The sequence below is a fragment of the Ammodytes marinus genome (genome assembly GCF_949987685.1).
Source record: "Ammodytes marinus genome assembly, chromosome: 12".
Taxonomy (NCBI): domain Eukaryota; kingdom Metazoa; phylum Chordata; class Actinopteri; order Uranoscopiformes; family Ammodytidae; genus Ammodytes; species Ammodytes marinus.
The window spans coordinates 24,985,039-25,003,182 of NC_137216.1; the positions used below are offsets into that span (position 1 = coordinate 24,985,039).

Consider the following 18,144-nt stretch of genomic DNA (forward strand, 5'->3'; position numbering starts at 1 on the left):
AGCTAACAAAGATCACAAACTCAACTCAAGATAGTTCATGCATTGTTAGCACTATTCAATCCTTACCTACTTAAATCCTTACGTTAACTAAATTCAACCCAAAACACGACACAAGTAGTTTGAATAAGTATATTGAATAAAAAACTAAGCTGTACATTAAAAGGATGTTGAAACGTCTTTAAGGGGATATTTTACTGAGAGCGTCTGAAAGGCGGAAGTACGGAGGAGTTTACCCTCTCGCTTCAGTGTAACACTTCCTGGTTGTAGCCCCTGTTCGTTTCCTGACTCCAGTGAAGCTGACAGCCAGCCAGCCAGCCAGCACAGCCGTCGTCCAGGACCATAGACCGTCGCGGTGGTTGCAGTCATGTCGGCAGCTGCTCCGGGGACCAGCAAGGCGGGACACATTGATGTGGGCCCGAAGAAGAAGAAGGGACCCGGTGCCCTGGCCACGGCGTACTTGGTCATTTACAACGTTGTTATGACAGCGGGGTATGTGGCGTGTTTCCTCGTGCTAATGCTGCTGTGGTAGAGAGCGTGTGTGTGTGAGTGTGTTTCTGCAGAGCAAGACTGGACTGAATAGGAGCTAGATTTCCCAAACGTAATGTTACAGCGTTATTTTTAGGAATATTAATTTTAAATACATGCAGGAGTTATTCTACGAATTGGCCTAATAGTGGCTGTATTTTGAAATAACTTCAGATTAACAGATTAACGTGAGATGAGCAGCAGACAGCCACCTGGCGCTCTGACTGACTGGACGGGGTCACAAGTCACCACCACCGCGTCCAATACAAAAATATTGAGACAGATGGTGTATTGTCTGCAGACAGCGTTGTTTCCACACCAGAAAATGTGGGGTTTCATCTTGCATTGACGTGTAATCTTTGCAGGGCAACGGCTGAATTTGGGTTGTATTCAATGCATGATAGGAAAAATACAAATGCATGACCTAGAAGTAGCTATAAAGTAATGTGCAGGGCGGAGAAAAATAGCCAGATTAATGTATGTGTGTATATATATATATATATATATATATATATATATATATATATATATATATATATATATATATATATATATACTCAAAACGGTTTACCCATGCATTTATTAAATGAACACTGGATCTTAACAATATACAGAGAGTGTTAGCACCATCAAAAGCTGTCTCCAAAATGTGTGTGATAGATTTTATTGCATTTAGGATGATTTTAGTTGGGTAATGCAAGATTGATTAACCCTAGATGGCCATTTTATAACATCTGAGCCCAGATACTGAGGAATGTTTCTGAGATTTTGGAGTGTTGTTGCACAACTGAATGGTGGGTGTTGTTTGCTCGCTGTTCTAACCAGTTTGGTCACATTGTGTGTATCTCAGTGGTTGACGGGCCATACAGTGCTGGCTTTGTATTGAGCACACACACGTTAGGGTCTCGTACACCCACGTTGTCACTGTTCTAATGCAGAGTCTGCATTCAGATGCTGCTGCAGCAGCTAAGCAGGCGTTTCCAGTTTCTGCTCAACTGGCCCTGAAGTTGAAATTCATCATCACTGATACAGCTGACTGAGATTGGGGCAGAATAGATACAAATCACTTTATTTACTCTGTGAAAACAAAGTCTGAACTGATGCCTGCTCATGTCTCCTCATTAGTAACACATAACCTCTGTGTTTAGGTGGACAAGTTTATTCTAAATGGTGCAATCAATGTAATACATTGCATGCGTCAAAACATTTCATCAGGCAAAAGTTCTCTATTCATACAAAAGACATTCCTGGTTCACACCTTTTGTGTATTTGTCTTCTTTTCTTTTTCTTTTTTTCCCTTTTTACTTTAACTCAAGAATAAAAGAATACTTTCTCCATTATATGACTTAAATCTGATCCGTAGATCCATATTTAGAGACATTATCATCTTGGTCAATAATTGACTAATATTAAGTTGTTAAACTTATATTCCTGCACTTGTGTATCCGTTGGCTGATATGCTAAAATACGTTGCTTTGCAGACAGTACTAATGGCCCCAACACATTTTTTTCAAAAGCTGCCTTTTTATGTATACCTGCCCTTAATTTTTCTTAATGTATTTGTTCGATATTCATTTTATACCATTTAATGTTAAGATTGTACTGTGTTGTCCAGGTGGCTTGTAATCGCTGTTGGTCTGGTCAGAGCTTACCTGGCCAGAGGAAGCTACCATGGGCTGTACTACTCCATCGAGAAGCCCCTCAAGTTCTTTCAGACTGGAGCCATTCTGGAGGTGAGATGAGCTCAAAGGGCTGGGAAATACTGACATTTTATAAATCACAACATGTCGGATTAAACATAATTTTTTGATTATTTCCATCAGTAACACTTCTTCGCATTCATTGATCACCTTTTTATTTAGGTTATTCATTGAATGGTTTTACAGTCCTGTTGATGATCAAAGAGCAGTAAACTGGAGTGAATGATTTATTTTAAACCATTGGCACAGATTTCCAATGGCCTGATATCTGTGCAATGTTTGATATCCGCACGGTGACCCAACATTCCTGGCTAGTCACACTGTGTTAAAGGCACAGAACCGACAATTTGCCTTTGAATTTTATAATGACATTTTGTCAGATTAAAAACTATAGTGGCAGAGAGCAATCGATTGCCCCTATTTTATTATTATTATTATTATTATTATTTATTTTTTCAAACTTAGTTAGGAGAGAATTGCCTCCTTCCCTCACATGTGTATAGAGTGCTTATAAACGCACCTACACGGACACACTTATGTGTAGAGGCTAAACAGCATGAGGTGTTAAGAGTGAGGTTGTCCAGACACACTGTAGCTCACTGATAGGAGACTTAGCTTAATGTCAGTATCTTCCATTCATGAAACAATCTGTGCACACACACACAGACTGAACACTGCCGGCACCATATTACTAAGATGATATTAACTGGGTCAAAATAAACCTAATGATTAACAAGTCAGCTTTTGTGTTATAGAGATGTGCACACGCACTAAAGAAGAATACTTTTCAGTATGCTTTGAGAATTTGAATGTGAAATACTGATAATAATATAAAAAAATGAGTGTTTTAATAGCATGAAATAAATCCAAAAGATTCCAAATTATTTCTGGCAATGTCGTAATCAATACACAGCAAGCTAGTGCAAATGGAAACAGGGTGCATTGCTTCACAAGACTGTGTTGTATGAGTTAATATAAGCTGTGTGGCATATCGAGTCATTTATTTTCTTATCTTTTCCTTTCACAGATAGTGCACTGTGCCGTAGGTGAGTGTCTCTGCAGCCTTCACCCTCACCTCTCCTCCACTGCTCCCTGTCTCTGTTTCGAAGTCAAGCAGAAAACACATATGGCTGACAATTCCTAGCAAACCATTTTTATTTATTTATTTCTGAACTTTTTACTGCTTTGTATCTGAAATTGAAATAATTGACCGCCAGAAGTCCTTTTTAGAGACGCCATGAAAAGACATGTTGAGCTACTCTACCTTCCTTTGTCATTGTTACAAATTGAGATATATATATCTTCATGTATCTTATCCATCCAATTAAAATGCAGCTGTTGATATCAGATGTCAAATGTGTATGTCGGAGTGTGTAAATACAATTAGATCACCAGGGCTGTTGTCTAGTTCCTGAAATGCTATCGGAAACAAGAGTTTAATTTACCACAAATTCCTTTTGATAAAGTTGTTAATCAGTCATTCTTCACAACACATTTGATTATACAGAAGGATAATCATAATTGTATGGATGTATAAAGTGTAGTTATTAGTAATCTCAACAGCAATCATTGACCTCCAGTTATCGTTTGGTTTGTTTGAGGAATTGAATGAGCAGTAATGTTATCGCAATTAGTTATTTCGAATACTCCAAATGTGTTTGCAGATTATCTCAACTCATTGTGACAAAATCAGATCGCAACCTATGTAATTATGACTCGCCACATTGCGTCTGTAGATGTGTCTCAGATGTTAACATGCACAGGCAAACAGACGCTTTTCATATCTGAAGTGTTTGCCAGAGAGAGAGAGACAGAGAGAGAGACAGAGAAAGATAGATGGAGAGAGAGAGTGGCGAAGCAGTTGGCCCCTCACCGTGTTAATGTGTGAGGAGAGGCCGGCTCTCGCTTGGCTGCCTCGCCTTCCGCTCCCTCTCCGTTCCTTTCATTATCTTGATTTAATGAAGGATTATCTGGGCTCCCTGTAGCTGCCCTCCACACACACACACACGCATACATACACACAACATGCGCACACACACACACGCGCACACACATACACATATGCCAGTCAAGGTTCCTCTGCTGGTCATTTGTTGACACTGCATCAATATTCATTTATTTGCCCTTGTGGTGATCTCACAGTCTCTAAACATTTTCCATCAGTACGTCATCCAGTCACAAGTGTTTGTCTGTTTTATGGACAATTTTCATTTTTCAAATTCTTTCCCCAGTCAAGCACTCAATCCACATGACAACCAAGGTTATTATGATCATTTTCCATTTGACGTTAGTAGCTTGGGGTGACGTAACAAGGAACATTTGTTTGCAGAGCTTCAAGAAAAACCACTAAAGCAGCAACCAAAATAGAAAAACTAGATTTGAAAAATAACCCGACTCCTCCTTCAAAGTACATGACCACATTAGCAGTTAGTAGCCTTGAAAGTGTCTGAAAATATACTTAAATATACAGGTCATTGAAAGTTCTTGATTTGATATATTTTGTGTTTTTTTTCTTTGAGAGAAAAAAAGTCGGTCGAGAAAGTACGATGGTCACGTGTGTGAACGAATGACTGAAGTCGGGTGAAATCTTCTCTGAGCTTCTGTAAATCTGACAGCTCTCACTATAAAAATATACCTTGATAACCTTCATCCATCTTAAACTTTGCCCTCATGCATATAAATACACACACACAGTTTATTCCAATACACATAGCCTATGTGTTCAAGATGTGCAAAGACTTGCGCTACAAGTAAGCTACTGAGTTTCTAAGAAAGCGCTACACAAATATATTGTTATAATTATTATTACTCTTGGGGGCGCCCTTAGCTCAGTTGGTAGGGCGTCCCCCCCATGGGCCTTGGCCAGCAGCAGACCGGGTTCGATTCCAGCCCGCGGTCGTTCTCTGCATGTCACTCCCCTCTCTGCCCCATTTCAACTCTGTCTCTACACTATCAATAAAGCATAAAAAAAATGCCAAAAAAAATATCTTTAAAAAAATATATGTTATCACTCTTGCATCCTTATACTGTATATATATAATACAATAATATATATGTATATTTGTGTTTTTTCTCATATCCCAGGAATCGTGCCGTCCTCTGTTGTCCTGACTGGATTCCAGGTCATGTCTCGGGTCTTCCTCACCTGGGCCGTCACACACAGCGTCAGAGAGGTAAGTTAAGGAGCTCAAACGTACACACGTAAATCATTCTTTCATAAAACAGTCTTTTCTTCATATGAAACGACACAGCAATGAAAACGTAAAGATGGATTTGGGTTCCCAAAGTGACCGGCTGATGTACTGTTTGCCCTATTGTTAATAGATCGGAGAGGAGTAAATGTGTAAGTAACGTCAGATGGTCTTGCTGTAGTAGGGGTTGCAGGAATGAATCTGTTGAATGTTAGTGCACCGAATAACGTACATGATGTATGTATTTCATGTTTTAAAAATGCTACGTTTTCTTTGTGTGTCTATTGTGCGATACCGTACCACTGACATTTTTTCTCGAGCTGCTCTCGCTCTGTCCCTTTTCTGTACGTGTATGTAGGAAATGTATTGAGAATGTGAGTGTGTGATGCGATTGAGAAGTGTGCTTTTTCCTGTTAACATAATATTTTGCATCGGTTTTAATCTAATATCTGAACTCTGAGCATCCGAAACAAACAGCATGGTGGACATTAGCCTACATTAGCATGATTCTGCTGGTCCCCGTCCGCTCCTCTGTCCTCCTCCCATAATCCTTTGCGTGCGCTTCCATAGGTACAGAGTGAGGACAGTGTGCTGCTGTTTGTCACAGCCTGGACCATCACAGAGATCATCCGCTACTCGTTCTACACATTCAGTTTGCTCAATCACCTGCCGTACCTCATCAAGTGGGCAAGGTAAGCAAATCAACCCAAGATAGGTGTCAGAGCACAGACATTTGTATCCACATGATGAGAAAAAATGGGTCAACAAATAAGTGTGTAGATTTAAGGTGCTACGAGGAACTTCAAAATAAAAGACCTCATCTTATCCTCAGCAAAGTTGTGTTTCGAAATTTTTCCACAATTTTGTACATGAAATACACCAAAGGATATTCAGATTAAATAATTGATTGGTTTGATTATTAGGATTAATTGAATCAGCTAAACCGTAGTATGTAGTATTGATGCTGAGATTCAAGTGTTTATATAAATAAGTACATTGGTACCAATGATGTAACATGACTATACTTGGCTCTGAATTTCTCCTGAAGCATTGTTCAGACATTACTGTTATTAATGGAAATTCAAGGATTAATATATATAATATTTCTGCCAAAACCAGTGAACAATGTTCTATTTTTAAATAGATAGATATCAGGATCAAAAAGAGGCTTTTGAATGCTTTATTCCTAACACTGACTAGTTAATTCATCGAATCTACAGAAAATCTTGTGCTGATTCGACCATAAACCTCTTTATGTCTCCATCCTCCTCCCTAATGGGATTCATCTGCATCTTCATCCACGGCAACAGTTGTTAAGTGCATCCCTCCCCGCAGCCTCTGTTGCTAGGTAGCAAATGAGGCCATCGTTATAGGTTGGCATTGGACTTTCAGTGTGTGACTTGTACCCTGAGAGGCAGGCAAATTGGCATCTGAAGGGGAAATCCAGTGAGGGATCAGAGAAACCCTTTGCTGGGGTTTGGAGAGCTTGATAAGGAATAGATAAAACGATTAATTTTCTGTCTTTGATGTTAGTTATCTGTGTAGGACAAGGTGTTATATGTATAGCAAGCCTTCTCCTCAAAAGGAAGCACTTTTAACAGATCCAAAATTAAAAAATTTAGAAGCACGAAGAGGCAGTGAAGCAGCTTTATAGCAATTTATAACTTAAGAATTTGGGGTGTAGATCATTTAATACTATGAATGCAGCATTTTACTATTAAGTAGGCCTATCTCTATCAACAGTTGAAATGGTCAGAAATACAGAGTTATTGTGTTTATATTTCCATTTTCTTTAATAGCGATTTATCAGTTTTATGTCATGATTTACTTGAATCATTGTCTACTTGAACTACTTGTGTAAACACTTGAGCACATTCTCAGTCCTTCCTCATACTCCTCCACTTGTTTTCGAAGATATAAGGACTATTTCTGGTATTGGTGATTGATTTTTTTCCCCTCTCTCTTCTATGCCACTTTCATATTTTAAAACCAAGGGCAAGACCCAAGCTATTTCCAAACTATGGCTACAGTTCCTCTTTTAGACCTCTTTCTTTATCGTGGTGGTGTCTCTGTAAGCACTGCATTCTTCAACCCACATTTTTCTTACCAAGAAAATATGTGTCCGAGTGGTAAGAATTAGTGCATGTTCAATGTGTCCAATACACAAGTTAAGTGTCACTGATGGTTTTGATGCAATCAGTAAAAAAAAAAATCCATATCATGCACATATCCCCCAGTGTGTCGCTGTTTATACCTGTTATGTTCCTGAAACCCCTCATGTTGCAAAAACTGAATAATAGAAATGTTTGATGTATAATTTATCGTTTCTTTTTCTCTGCAGGTACACCTTTTTCTTTGCGCTGTATCCCATGGGAGTGACTGGGGAGCTGCTGACTATCTATGCAGCGCTGCCGGTGGTGCAGAAGACAGGCCTGTACTCTGTCACTCTGCCCAACAAGTACAACTTCTCCTTCGACTACCACTCCTTCCTCATCCTCGCCATGATCTCCTACATTCCCCGTAAGTCCACAGCAAGCAGATATATGACCTTTTTCCCTATTTTGTTGTTGTGAAATTATATTAATTATATTATTTATTCATTAATATATAAATGTGCTCCGAGGAACTTTCAGTTTGTGTTAGCTCTTGAACCCCCTTTGAACAAAAGCGGTAGTGTTTTTACAACACCAGCTGTTGTTCCTGGGTGAGCGTACCCATGACACAGGCATAAAGAAAAACTAGATAAAAATGGCATTCTCTGCACTGATGGTCATCAATGATCATCAGAGGAAAAATCTGACTGTTTCAGAAATATTTACAAGTTCCTCTTAGCACCTTTTAATATCAATTATATTGTGTTTCCAGTAAGTATTTGCTTTCAATCATATATTCAGTTTACTGTTTTATTTATTTATTGGTAACACCCTGATCCCCCCCCCTCTCTCTCCCAGTCTTCCCCCAGCTTTACTTCCACATGATCCGACAGAGGAAGAAGGTCCTGGGCCACGTAGAGGACTACAGCAAAGTGGAGTGAGCCCACTGCTGTTCAGACACAGCTGGTGAAGGGAAAGAGAAACCAAAAGATACCAACGAAGAAGAAGAACAAAAATCACGTCCGCTTAAAGAAACAAAAGCCAAACCAGTTTTATAAACTGCCAGCACCGACACTGGCAACAAGATCTAATTATCGAGCAAATTTCATTTTCTCCAGCTTGCTGCTGTCCGGTGGGGCTGCATACTGTAGGTGCTCACACAGCAAAGGAACTGGAGGTAGCTTTGTTGTTGTTGTTTTTATTTATGAAGTTAATATTGTTTAGTCAGAGTTTCGACTTTGATACGGGTGAGCTGCTGTGTGCGAGCGGCAGAACAGGCAAAAGCAGTGATGCACTGATGATAGAATCGATAACCGCCTCTTAAATGTCACTATAGAAAATTCCCAATAGATGTTTTTTTTTTTCACTTTCCAATGGCTCGTCTTTGGGCCTGTTTTAAGAAACAGTGTTTTGCTTTTCTGTGATGTAGAAAGAATAGCAGGAAGACTAGTACAGAGAGTAGGTTGTCTGTAGGTTTTTTGCACCTGCACAGTGTGATGCAAACTGTGGTCCAGATTTAGTCATTTTTGTTTTTTTTGTGTTTGTTTTCTTTCATACATTTTCACTTTAAAGTTTATTTACATTCCTAATTTAGTTCAATAAACCCCTTTTTCATTCTGTGCTTGCATGGTCTTTCTATCTGTGTTAGCTGTGTTTGCTTGGACGTAGGTTTGACGTCTGTCTCAGTTGCATCCCTAGTGGTCTGACATCGTTTATGTTGACTTTTTTTAAATCTTTTAAGTTCCCCACGTTTCCCAGTAGATTGTGAGTTGTGTTTTTTGATTTCCTCCATTGTTTGATGTTTAAATGGTTAATGCATTCATAACCCTAAAGTAGCCAGTATGTTGTTCCATCACACATTAACCCAACTGAGCAAACATTCCCTCTTCTCTTCATGTAAATGCTTTTTTCTAAAGACATTTTAGTGATAAACTTAACTTAACTTTAACTTATTAAGGACATGTATACTTTTATTCTTGCTATAGTAAGCTGTCAGTAGTCGATTTTCACTACAGATTGCACAACACACAGTAGCAACAGTGTTTTATGATGAAAATAAGCTCTAATAATGTAACGCAAACAAAACCGCATTGTAGCCCAAATGTATGTTGGATGTTTAACATAATTTGAAAATATACGGAATGCTGTCACAATACCTAGAAATACATGTTGCTGTTAATGTGGGAGTCAAACTTTAGATCGGAGCAAACAGACTTGGTTCTAAATTCACTTAGTGGGCCTTCTAGTCATGCCTTTTCAATCCGTTGAAATATAATAACACACAGTACAAAGAGAGAACTTAGAATCAGACTAGTTCTTAATGTTCATTTTCGAGGCAAATTCCATGATGTTAGTTTCGGACAATTTTACATCTACTTAATTTTGGAGTTGTTATCCTAAAGGCTTAATAAATTGGTTGGGCTTAGAGTAACCCGGCTGATAAGCATTATTTTACTGACCTCTTTTAGTAAAAAAAAAAAGAAGGAAAAAAAACATGTCAAAATATTTGTAACAGTACAAAACACAACATTCCCTTCACATTCATTAGATTTGGGTTAAGGCAGACATTTCAGAAATAGAAATGGCAAAGCTTTTTTTACGTCTAAATACTGTTCTAGAGGTATAGGCCTATATAAAACTTTTTTTTTGTGTAAATTAGGTGAAGTGACCCTTTAATGTTTCCAAGCCCAGTGGCTACTGCAATGTGTTCCCTTTCAAATGTGCTGCCGAAATATTACCAATACTGATCATCAATCCACCTCCAAAACATATCAAATTATGTCCTGCTTCTTTCATGATCATAAACCTGTCTTAACAAGCCTTTATTCTGTAGCAAAGTGAGCAGCTAGTGGCCCTAAAGACAACGCTTTTCCTCTGTCTCTCTTCTCCGTAAAATGGTTGAGCATGACTTGGAGATACTTGTTGGCAAATGTCTTGCAGAAGTGCAGCTCATTGTAAAACTGCATGAAAGAGGAAAAACCGGGATGCCTGGAATGACGATCAACCTCAAAATTAGGCAAAAAAAAATATATATATACAAAAGTATTGCATATGTTACTCTGGATCTGGTTCTATACTGAATAAAGTTTTGATACAAATGTTTTGCATGGGGCCAGCTGACTTTGTACAGGTATGAATAATGAGTATATATTTACAATAAACCTATAATATGGGATGCATATTCATCAATTTCTATTTCTATCTTCACTGAACAAAATATATAAACGCAACACTTTTGTTTTGCACCAATATTTCATCAGACAAAATTAAAGTTCAAAGGCTTTTTATGTACAAAAAAGGCCTATTTCTCTCCAATTTAGTTCACAGATGTATTTAAAATACGTTGGTGAGCACTTCTTATTTGCAGATATAATCCATCTACCAGACAAGTGTTAAATATCAAGATGCTGATTAGAGCAGCATGCTTATTGCCCAGGTGTGCCTTAAGCTGGTCAAAAATTAAAGGCCACTTTAGAATGTGCAGCAGTTTTATCACACAGACGTTGACATCAGCAAACTGCTTACCACTGCCATCTGCGTGTTACATGAAAAATTGGAGCAAAAACAAAAGCCTTGCATTTACATTTTTGTTAAGTATAAAGACATGACCCGCATGCACTGACACATGTATACAGTCAACGGAAGATGGGTGGTATTCTAGACTTACGCTTGGTTCCAGGTGCCTCGAAATAATTTAATTTTAATGTATGATGATTTACTTTGTCAATACTAAGAATTACATTGCAAATCAAAAATATGTTTTGTAAATAATTGCAGGCTCTGCAAATGTAAAGAAAACCACCCTCCCCTGAAACCGCATAGTGCACCTTTAAACCTGGGTGGTTTCTATGTGTTCATGAAATGTATATACCGTTTATAGTACCTGGGGACTCACTCACTCATGCATCACGTAGGCCGGAACATTTTCTGCTGTTTGACAATTTTGCAGCGCCGGAGGGATTCACCAGCTAAATCTAAAGCCACTCCAAAGCATCTTAAAACACATCAGTCACCATGCTCTGCATCCAGACTAATGGAAATGGATTTGATGCACGTAGCAGCAGGTGCATTTCCTAGAATGGCCCATCGGCCCTATATATGTACCTTTCATCTGTGTGAGATGGTGTATAGGCGTACAGATCAGATCACCGGCTTTTTAATATAAAGCTTTCTATAGGTCTGGATGGCAAACATTTGGCTGACTGTGACAAATCAGTCCCACACACAATACATAACAACCACTTGTTCTGTCATTGGCGGCCTAATGGAATAGTGCAGGTATCACTAGCAATCATATATTAGCCACATATAGTCGCCACACCTTTGTTTCATGCAGGTTTACATTATGTTATAAAATACACATGAATGAACACACTTTGATTCATTCGTACACACCTTAAATCACTGACTTCTTCCAAAGCTCCAGGAACAATCTTACTTGTCTTATTAAATAGATTAATTCTGCTAATCTCTACTATGACATTTTTGTTATAGGCCAACATAATCTTTGGGTTCTTTCTTTTACAGATTGCATTACTTTGTGCAACGGACACATTTCACTCGGTCACAAATGATAACATAAGACAGCTCAATGTCGCTCAATTTAACAACCATCAAAATAGAAATGAACAATATTTTTGTCATATAAGCTATGACGAATTCAATTTGAGCATTGGCTCAAAAAAGCTATTTCAATCAAAATATTTAGGATATGTGGGTGGCTTATGCACTTATTGCATATACACCATCATGCACAATAGCAGATTATAAATGTGACTGTATGTGTGTGTGTGTGTGTGTGTGTGTGTGTGTGTGTGTGTGTGTGTGTGTGTGTGTGTGTGTGCGTGTGTGCGTGTGTGTGCGTGTGTGCGTGTGTGTGTGTGTGTGTGTGTGTAGTTGATTGCACAATCCCCATAGTGACTGTAAAGACTGCTTTCCACCAGGATTAGTCACGACGCTGCTGCACACATGTTCTCCCTTTTTATGAAAGAGAGAATATAAAAAAACGTCACTGATTTGGACCGAATCTTCCTCCATTGTCTCACCGTGTGCGTTTGCAGGCTGCTGTGTCGTGACAGGATTGTATTGCCTTTGTCAGTTCTTGGCCTCATGATAAAGTCTTACAGAGTATTCATCAATTCTCTAATTTAAATCTTCAATGAATTCAGCCACTATAGATTTGCACATGCTATGAATACATCTGGAACGACTGTTGCTATTTGAGACGTCACTATGGCTCATGGTAAACAGTACAATGGATGTGATTTGTCAATGGGCATCAGACAGAACTTGTCCTTGATCGGAGGCTCCAATCAGAGCAACTGACTAAATCTGTGAAGCCTGATAATCAGGCCAAATTGCTATTTATTAATTAAATAACTGTAGATTAGCTGCTGCATACGTCCTGGGTGTAAGCAAAAAAAAAAGGCTTATATCATTTGTGAATTGTCTTCTTTTTTCTTCTTACTGCAGCAGCCCTCTGAATTTATTTTATTTTTATCATCACTTTACACTGTATGGTAAGTATTGATTTGAATGCATTTGGTGTTAAGCTTTTATAGACACTTCCTAGATTTTAAATATAGCCACAGAGCTTATTGGGGCCACCCGTGCAGTTTGTAAAGTAGTACAGTGCAGTGTTGCGGTAGGACTACACACTGTTTGCAGGTGTGTTCGTCTGCCTGAAAGCTTATTGTAAACTTTTCCTAAGTCTGCAGATGTCGGCAGTGTGGGGAGAAAAAAATACAATAGCATCCATGCCCATGTTCTGTTGTCTGAAAAGGACACAGTTGGCTGCAGAAGCCCCCCTCCCCACTCGTGATGACAAGCTGCCATTGAAAGAAGTATACTGTAGCTTTGATTGAGAAACTCAATATCTTGCATTGGCAGAAGTCTGATTGTGCTAAATGGCCATGAGTTACCAGAGGGACGAGGTTGGATGATGCACTGGCCAACCTTGAAGTCAGTGCACTCACATCTTTTTCTTAGAATTTAAAGATCTTTTTATTCCGAGTATAGTTGATATGAAAGACCTGGACAAAGTACAGTGTCTCCCTTGGTTACAACTAGGGTTGCAAAGGGGTGGAAAGTTTCCACGGGAACTTTCGCTCAGGAATTTGGGGAATATTCAAAATTGGAAATTATAGGAATTAACTAAATGGCGGTAATTTAAATGATTTTTTTTTCATAACCAACCATAAATCTAAACATTTAAACACTATGTTTGGTCATAGGCAGACATCCATGCAAACTTATACAATAGAAAAACATTACATTTGAACAGATTTATTTGTAAGAAGAACTTTATCAAGTTTTGATTATTTTATGAACAATCAATAATTTCACTGAACAACAAAAAGAGGAATGTTGAGTAAAATATTACTCATCTGTCTGACCCCACCCATTCAATAAATAAAGTCAAACCACAGCACATAAGCAGTACCAGAGTTAGCTATAAGCTAATTTTAATCTGTAGTTTGCCAAGTGTACTTGCATAACATCTGGTTAAACCTGGTCTAGTAAAAATCAATTTATGATATCAAGTTGGGTATCTCAATAAACTTAAAAAAAAATCTGATTTGAAATTAAATGTTCATAAATATATTAAAACTTAGTTGAAAAAACTGCTTTTTACAGTCTGGAACGTTTGCCTGGACTGAAATAACATAGTTAGGAGAATTTAATGCATTTGGGTTGCTTTAAATTTAGTAAATTCCCGTTTATTCCCGTTAATTCCCCAAATTCCTGTTAATTCCCATAAATTCCCGTTAATTCCCATGGTAAATTTCCAACTTTGAAAATTCCCGGAATTTTGCAACCCTAGTTACAACATAGGCCTATGTAGCCAGCGTATATCAACTTTTATTTTATGAAAACTGTATTGCAGTTATAGTTTACAGGACAATATTCAAAGTGTCCAATATTTCTTCCCTTTCCCTATTTGCCGATTGGTGGAACACTAAGTAGTTTTTAAAAAATGTTTATCTTGTTTGAGCATGTTTAATTTGTGCCCTTTTATGTTACAGTTTCTTTTATAATTGAGGGTCATAATTCAATCATCTTGATGCTAAACAAATCTAGCCACGGGTATCAATAAAGTAACCTTACCTTGGTTTACCTTACCTCCTGTTCTTATTCCTATTCCGTCACTTAATGTTGGTTCTACAGTATGTTGGTTATAGTGTCAAAGGATTTCGCTGAACTCAAGAGACGATTCTGGTTAATAAAAGTTAAAAATAGACATTATACCGAGAATGGCTGCTGTCGTTTTCCTGATATTCAACAGCTGACTGTCCTCAGGCCTGCTGCATCCGTGTCACAAGAAAAAAGGGCATCAACCACTTTTGTGTGTGTGTTAACCCTGGAGAAGGATCTCCGAACATCTTATGCATCATATGTCTGCATTTCCATTGACCCCCAATGACCTTTTTTAAGGGCTGAATGCAATCTCCGTCACTTTTTCCCTGAGCACAAATAACTTCTGATCTTGCAAACAATTATTTCATCAATCAAGACAGGACCTTCACTCTTCAAGTTACTGCGTATATACTGTATGTACGTTGTCTTGTGGAGAATGAAATGGATGGAACATTATGACGTCTCTAGTTGGCCTTCACTATCAGTGTCTAACAGTGCTCACTGCATCACAGATTGAAGTACAGTGCATACTTTACCCAGTGATAAGAACAAGTCTTTTGCAACATGTTCTCTTCTCTTGTTATTCCACAATGTTTTTGGAAAGAAATGTATTTTCAGGAACAGAAAATGTTTGTTTTTTTCAAGTGAACTGAACTGAACGTCTCTTTTTCCTCGAACTGTTCCCCTCCCATGTTCAGTCTTTAGTCTCCTGCTTGGTATGAGTGGACTCCATTGTAGTAAAATATCCTTGAGCATCAAAAGACAAAGTGATATATTTCAAGTGTGCATGTAAGAGAATGAGCATAATGGGAAAAAGCCTTTACTTATTATTTACTTATTTTTTATGCATAATATGTTTAAGTAATCCTGTTAAATAACTTACACAGGCATATTTCACCTTTGAAATTAAGAGGAAATGCAGGTGATGCTGCTGCCAAAAACAAATTCATCCAACACTCAGATGATGGCAGTAGAGTTCTGTGTCAAATCAACAGGGGGTTTTAATCTGTAGCTTCCCAGATTATAGGTGAAAAGCATTTCACTTTGATACAAAGCCACAACACATGTGTGTGTGTGTGTGCCTACTTTGAAACATCAGATGGAAGCAGGAAGCACACACACATTTTCCACATTAGCCTGCAGATGAGGAACTCTAGATGTATTGCGATTTTAGCTCTGTAGGCCCTCAAGATGTTCAAAAAAGTGAATTTGCCTGGACATGGGCAGTTCATCTGGTTTACTGCACAGATTTTAAAGATTTGTATGACGTAACAATTAATGCCAAGCAGCTGTGGAAGATTTCACACTGACTGCTTGATTTAAGGCGCTATGATCCTTTAGTAAAACTTGTGAAGGAGGTTATGTTGAGGTTCAATTACATTTCCCATCTTTTAATTCACTATTTGATTGGATTATAATACGTTTGGTGACTTTTATATAACATGTGTTCCGCATGTCAAGTCTTGTAAAGTAAGTGAACACCGCTCCGGGGCTTGCTGTGTATGGTTTGGGCCTGTCCCCTTTAGTTCCAGTTAAGGTCAATCTTATAAAGCTACGGCATACAAGGGGTATTTTACAGACACTAGTGTTCTTCCACAGTTTGGGGAAAGCCCTTTCCTGTTTCAACATTACAATCCACCATGCGTATGAATGAACCACAAAGATTTTTTTTTCCAGTTTGCTGTTGGAAGAATTTGACTGGCCCGCCCGCGCAGAGCTGCACTGTCAAAATGAAAAAGTAACGAAAAAAATCCCAATTTCAAGGCAACCATCTTCATTAGTTTTTTTTTTCAGTTTGGAGGCCAATTGTAGCTCTGCTTACATGTACTGTTTGGGTGTGCACTTGCATTTGGCGAAGTGTTACTTTTTTTTACAACACATTTAAAAAAAGCTTCCTCTAAGAAGTGGTATACAGGTGAGTTTTGTGTGAGATTGGGTAGATCTCTGTATCCTTGCGTTATTCAACAAGAAAATGTTGATAGTCAAGTGGAGCAGAGCACAAGAGATAGCTCACAAACAAGCAGTTGCACAAATTGATAGAAAAATTACTATCTGGTTTTTATCTCCAAGTACACCTTTTCATTTGGCGAAGACGGCCCTCAATGGGATCTCCTGTTCTCTACCTTAACACAGTTTCACACTTGATGAATTCCGAAAAGGGGCAGAAAGGGAATTCAGCTGGAGGTCTAAGCAAACACACACAAGGCTCCGTGTCACATGCCTTTCAATTTACATTCATTAGCACACAATGTGAACTTACATGACAAAAACGCTCTATTCACCTGAATGTAAATTATGTCCCACTGTCACCAGTGTTCAAGGTGGAAGACGTGAAAAACTGGACAGGGTCAGGAGGTCATGGGCCAGTCCACACACACACACACACACACACACACACACACACACACACACACACACACACACACACACACACACACACACACACACACACACACACACACACACACACACACACACAAGCTTCATCACACATACGAAAGGCTGCAAGAAATCATCATTTTCATTGTTGATTAGTTTTCCCAATTAACCCTTTATTGCAGAGCGTTCTCGTGTAACAATGTATCTCATCTTATCTTATTTTTCTTCTCAAGGGCTGTAATATAGAATCCATGTTTCTCTGTTTAGTTGTGAAAAGGGGGGACTTTTACTATGAAGAACAAATAATTGATTCCATTAGATGACTAGGAAATCTGAGTCATCCTAGTCAGAATATATATCAATTAAACCATGTAGGCCTACTACACATAGTGGGTTATACATTTGATTTCACTATGAGCTGGATTTGTTCAGTCTAAAAAAGATGTTTTTAGAGAAAATTCGAATTTTCATTTTGAAACGTGAGAATAATTTTGTAAAACTGAATTGTTATTTTGCGGAGTCCAGAGGTCCTGGGACCCCAATTTGGAGAATGGGACCCAATCACAGATAGTATTTAGACCCAATAGACACATGTGAGTGTGTGTGGGTGGGTGTGTGTGTGTATGTGTAAGGTCCATCCAGCTGTGCGAACCAGACCCGCCCATTCATCGAAAGCGCTCGGGGGTCGCGATTAGTGAACGTGATTTGGATTGACTGGCTTGTCGTCCAATGACAGCGCGTCAAAGCGTGACTCAACCCCTTTCCTTTTCCAATGGAAGAGCGTGGGAGAGGCGGACCGCAGGAAGCACACTTGGTTGAATGACCACTGAAGCAGCGACCAGCGGTAAATATGTTATTATGATGCCACCACGCTCCAAACATAGGACACCGAACGGATTGACCGAGGCTGCGGGAGCCCGCTTAGACACTTTGGTAGAGATGCTGCCTATGCACGACTGACAATTTTGCTTTACGCTGAGTCTCTTGCTGCGAATCACACCAGCAGTATCTCCCTGTGGGGTTTTGAGCAGTGATGGACAGCTGTTGGACATTGATTCGTTGCAGTGGTTGACGATACACTGACCGTGCGGCAAAACAACGCTACACCATGGACCAAGG

At 38.8% G+C, this 18,144-nt stretch overlaps 1 protein-coding gene across 1 annotated transcript; it reads left to right on the plus strand.

Annotated features, from left to right (window-relative positions):
- The first annotated feature begins 293 nt into the window (after positions 1 to 293).
- Positions 294 to 10,642, plus strand: hacd2 (3-hydroxyacyl-CoA dehydratase 2). Its single transcript, XM_080037672.1, has 7 exons — positions 294 to 489; positions 2,141 to 2,258; positions 3,253 to 3,271; positions 5,310 to 5,398; positions 5,987 to 6,108; positions 7,758 to 7,936; positions 8,368 to 10,642. The coding sequence occupies exons 1-7, from the start codon at positions 365 to 367 to the stop codon at positions 8,448 to 8,450; spliced, it is 735 nt and encodes a 244-aa protein (XP_079893798.1). The 5' UTR covers positions 294 to 364; the 3' UTR covers positions 8,451 to 10,642.
- The last annotated feature ends 7,502 nt before the right edge of the window (positions 10,643 to 18,144 follow it).

Excerpts from the sequence above, each read along its gene's own strand:
- hacd2 (XM_080037672.1), top strand. The coding sequence starts at position 365 with ATGTCGGCAGCTGCTCCGGGGACCAGCAAGGCGGGACACATTGATGTG. Across the intron at positions 490-2,140 it reads AACGTTGTTATGACAGCGGG|GTGGCTTGTAATCGCTGTTG; the intron begins GTATGTGGCGTG and ends TGTGTTGTCCAG. Across the intron at positions 6,109-7,757 it reads TACCTCATCAAGTGGGCAAG|GTACACCTTTTTCTTTGCGC; the intron begins GTAAGCAAATCA and ends TTTTCTCTGCAG.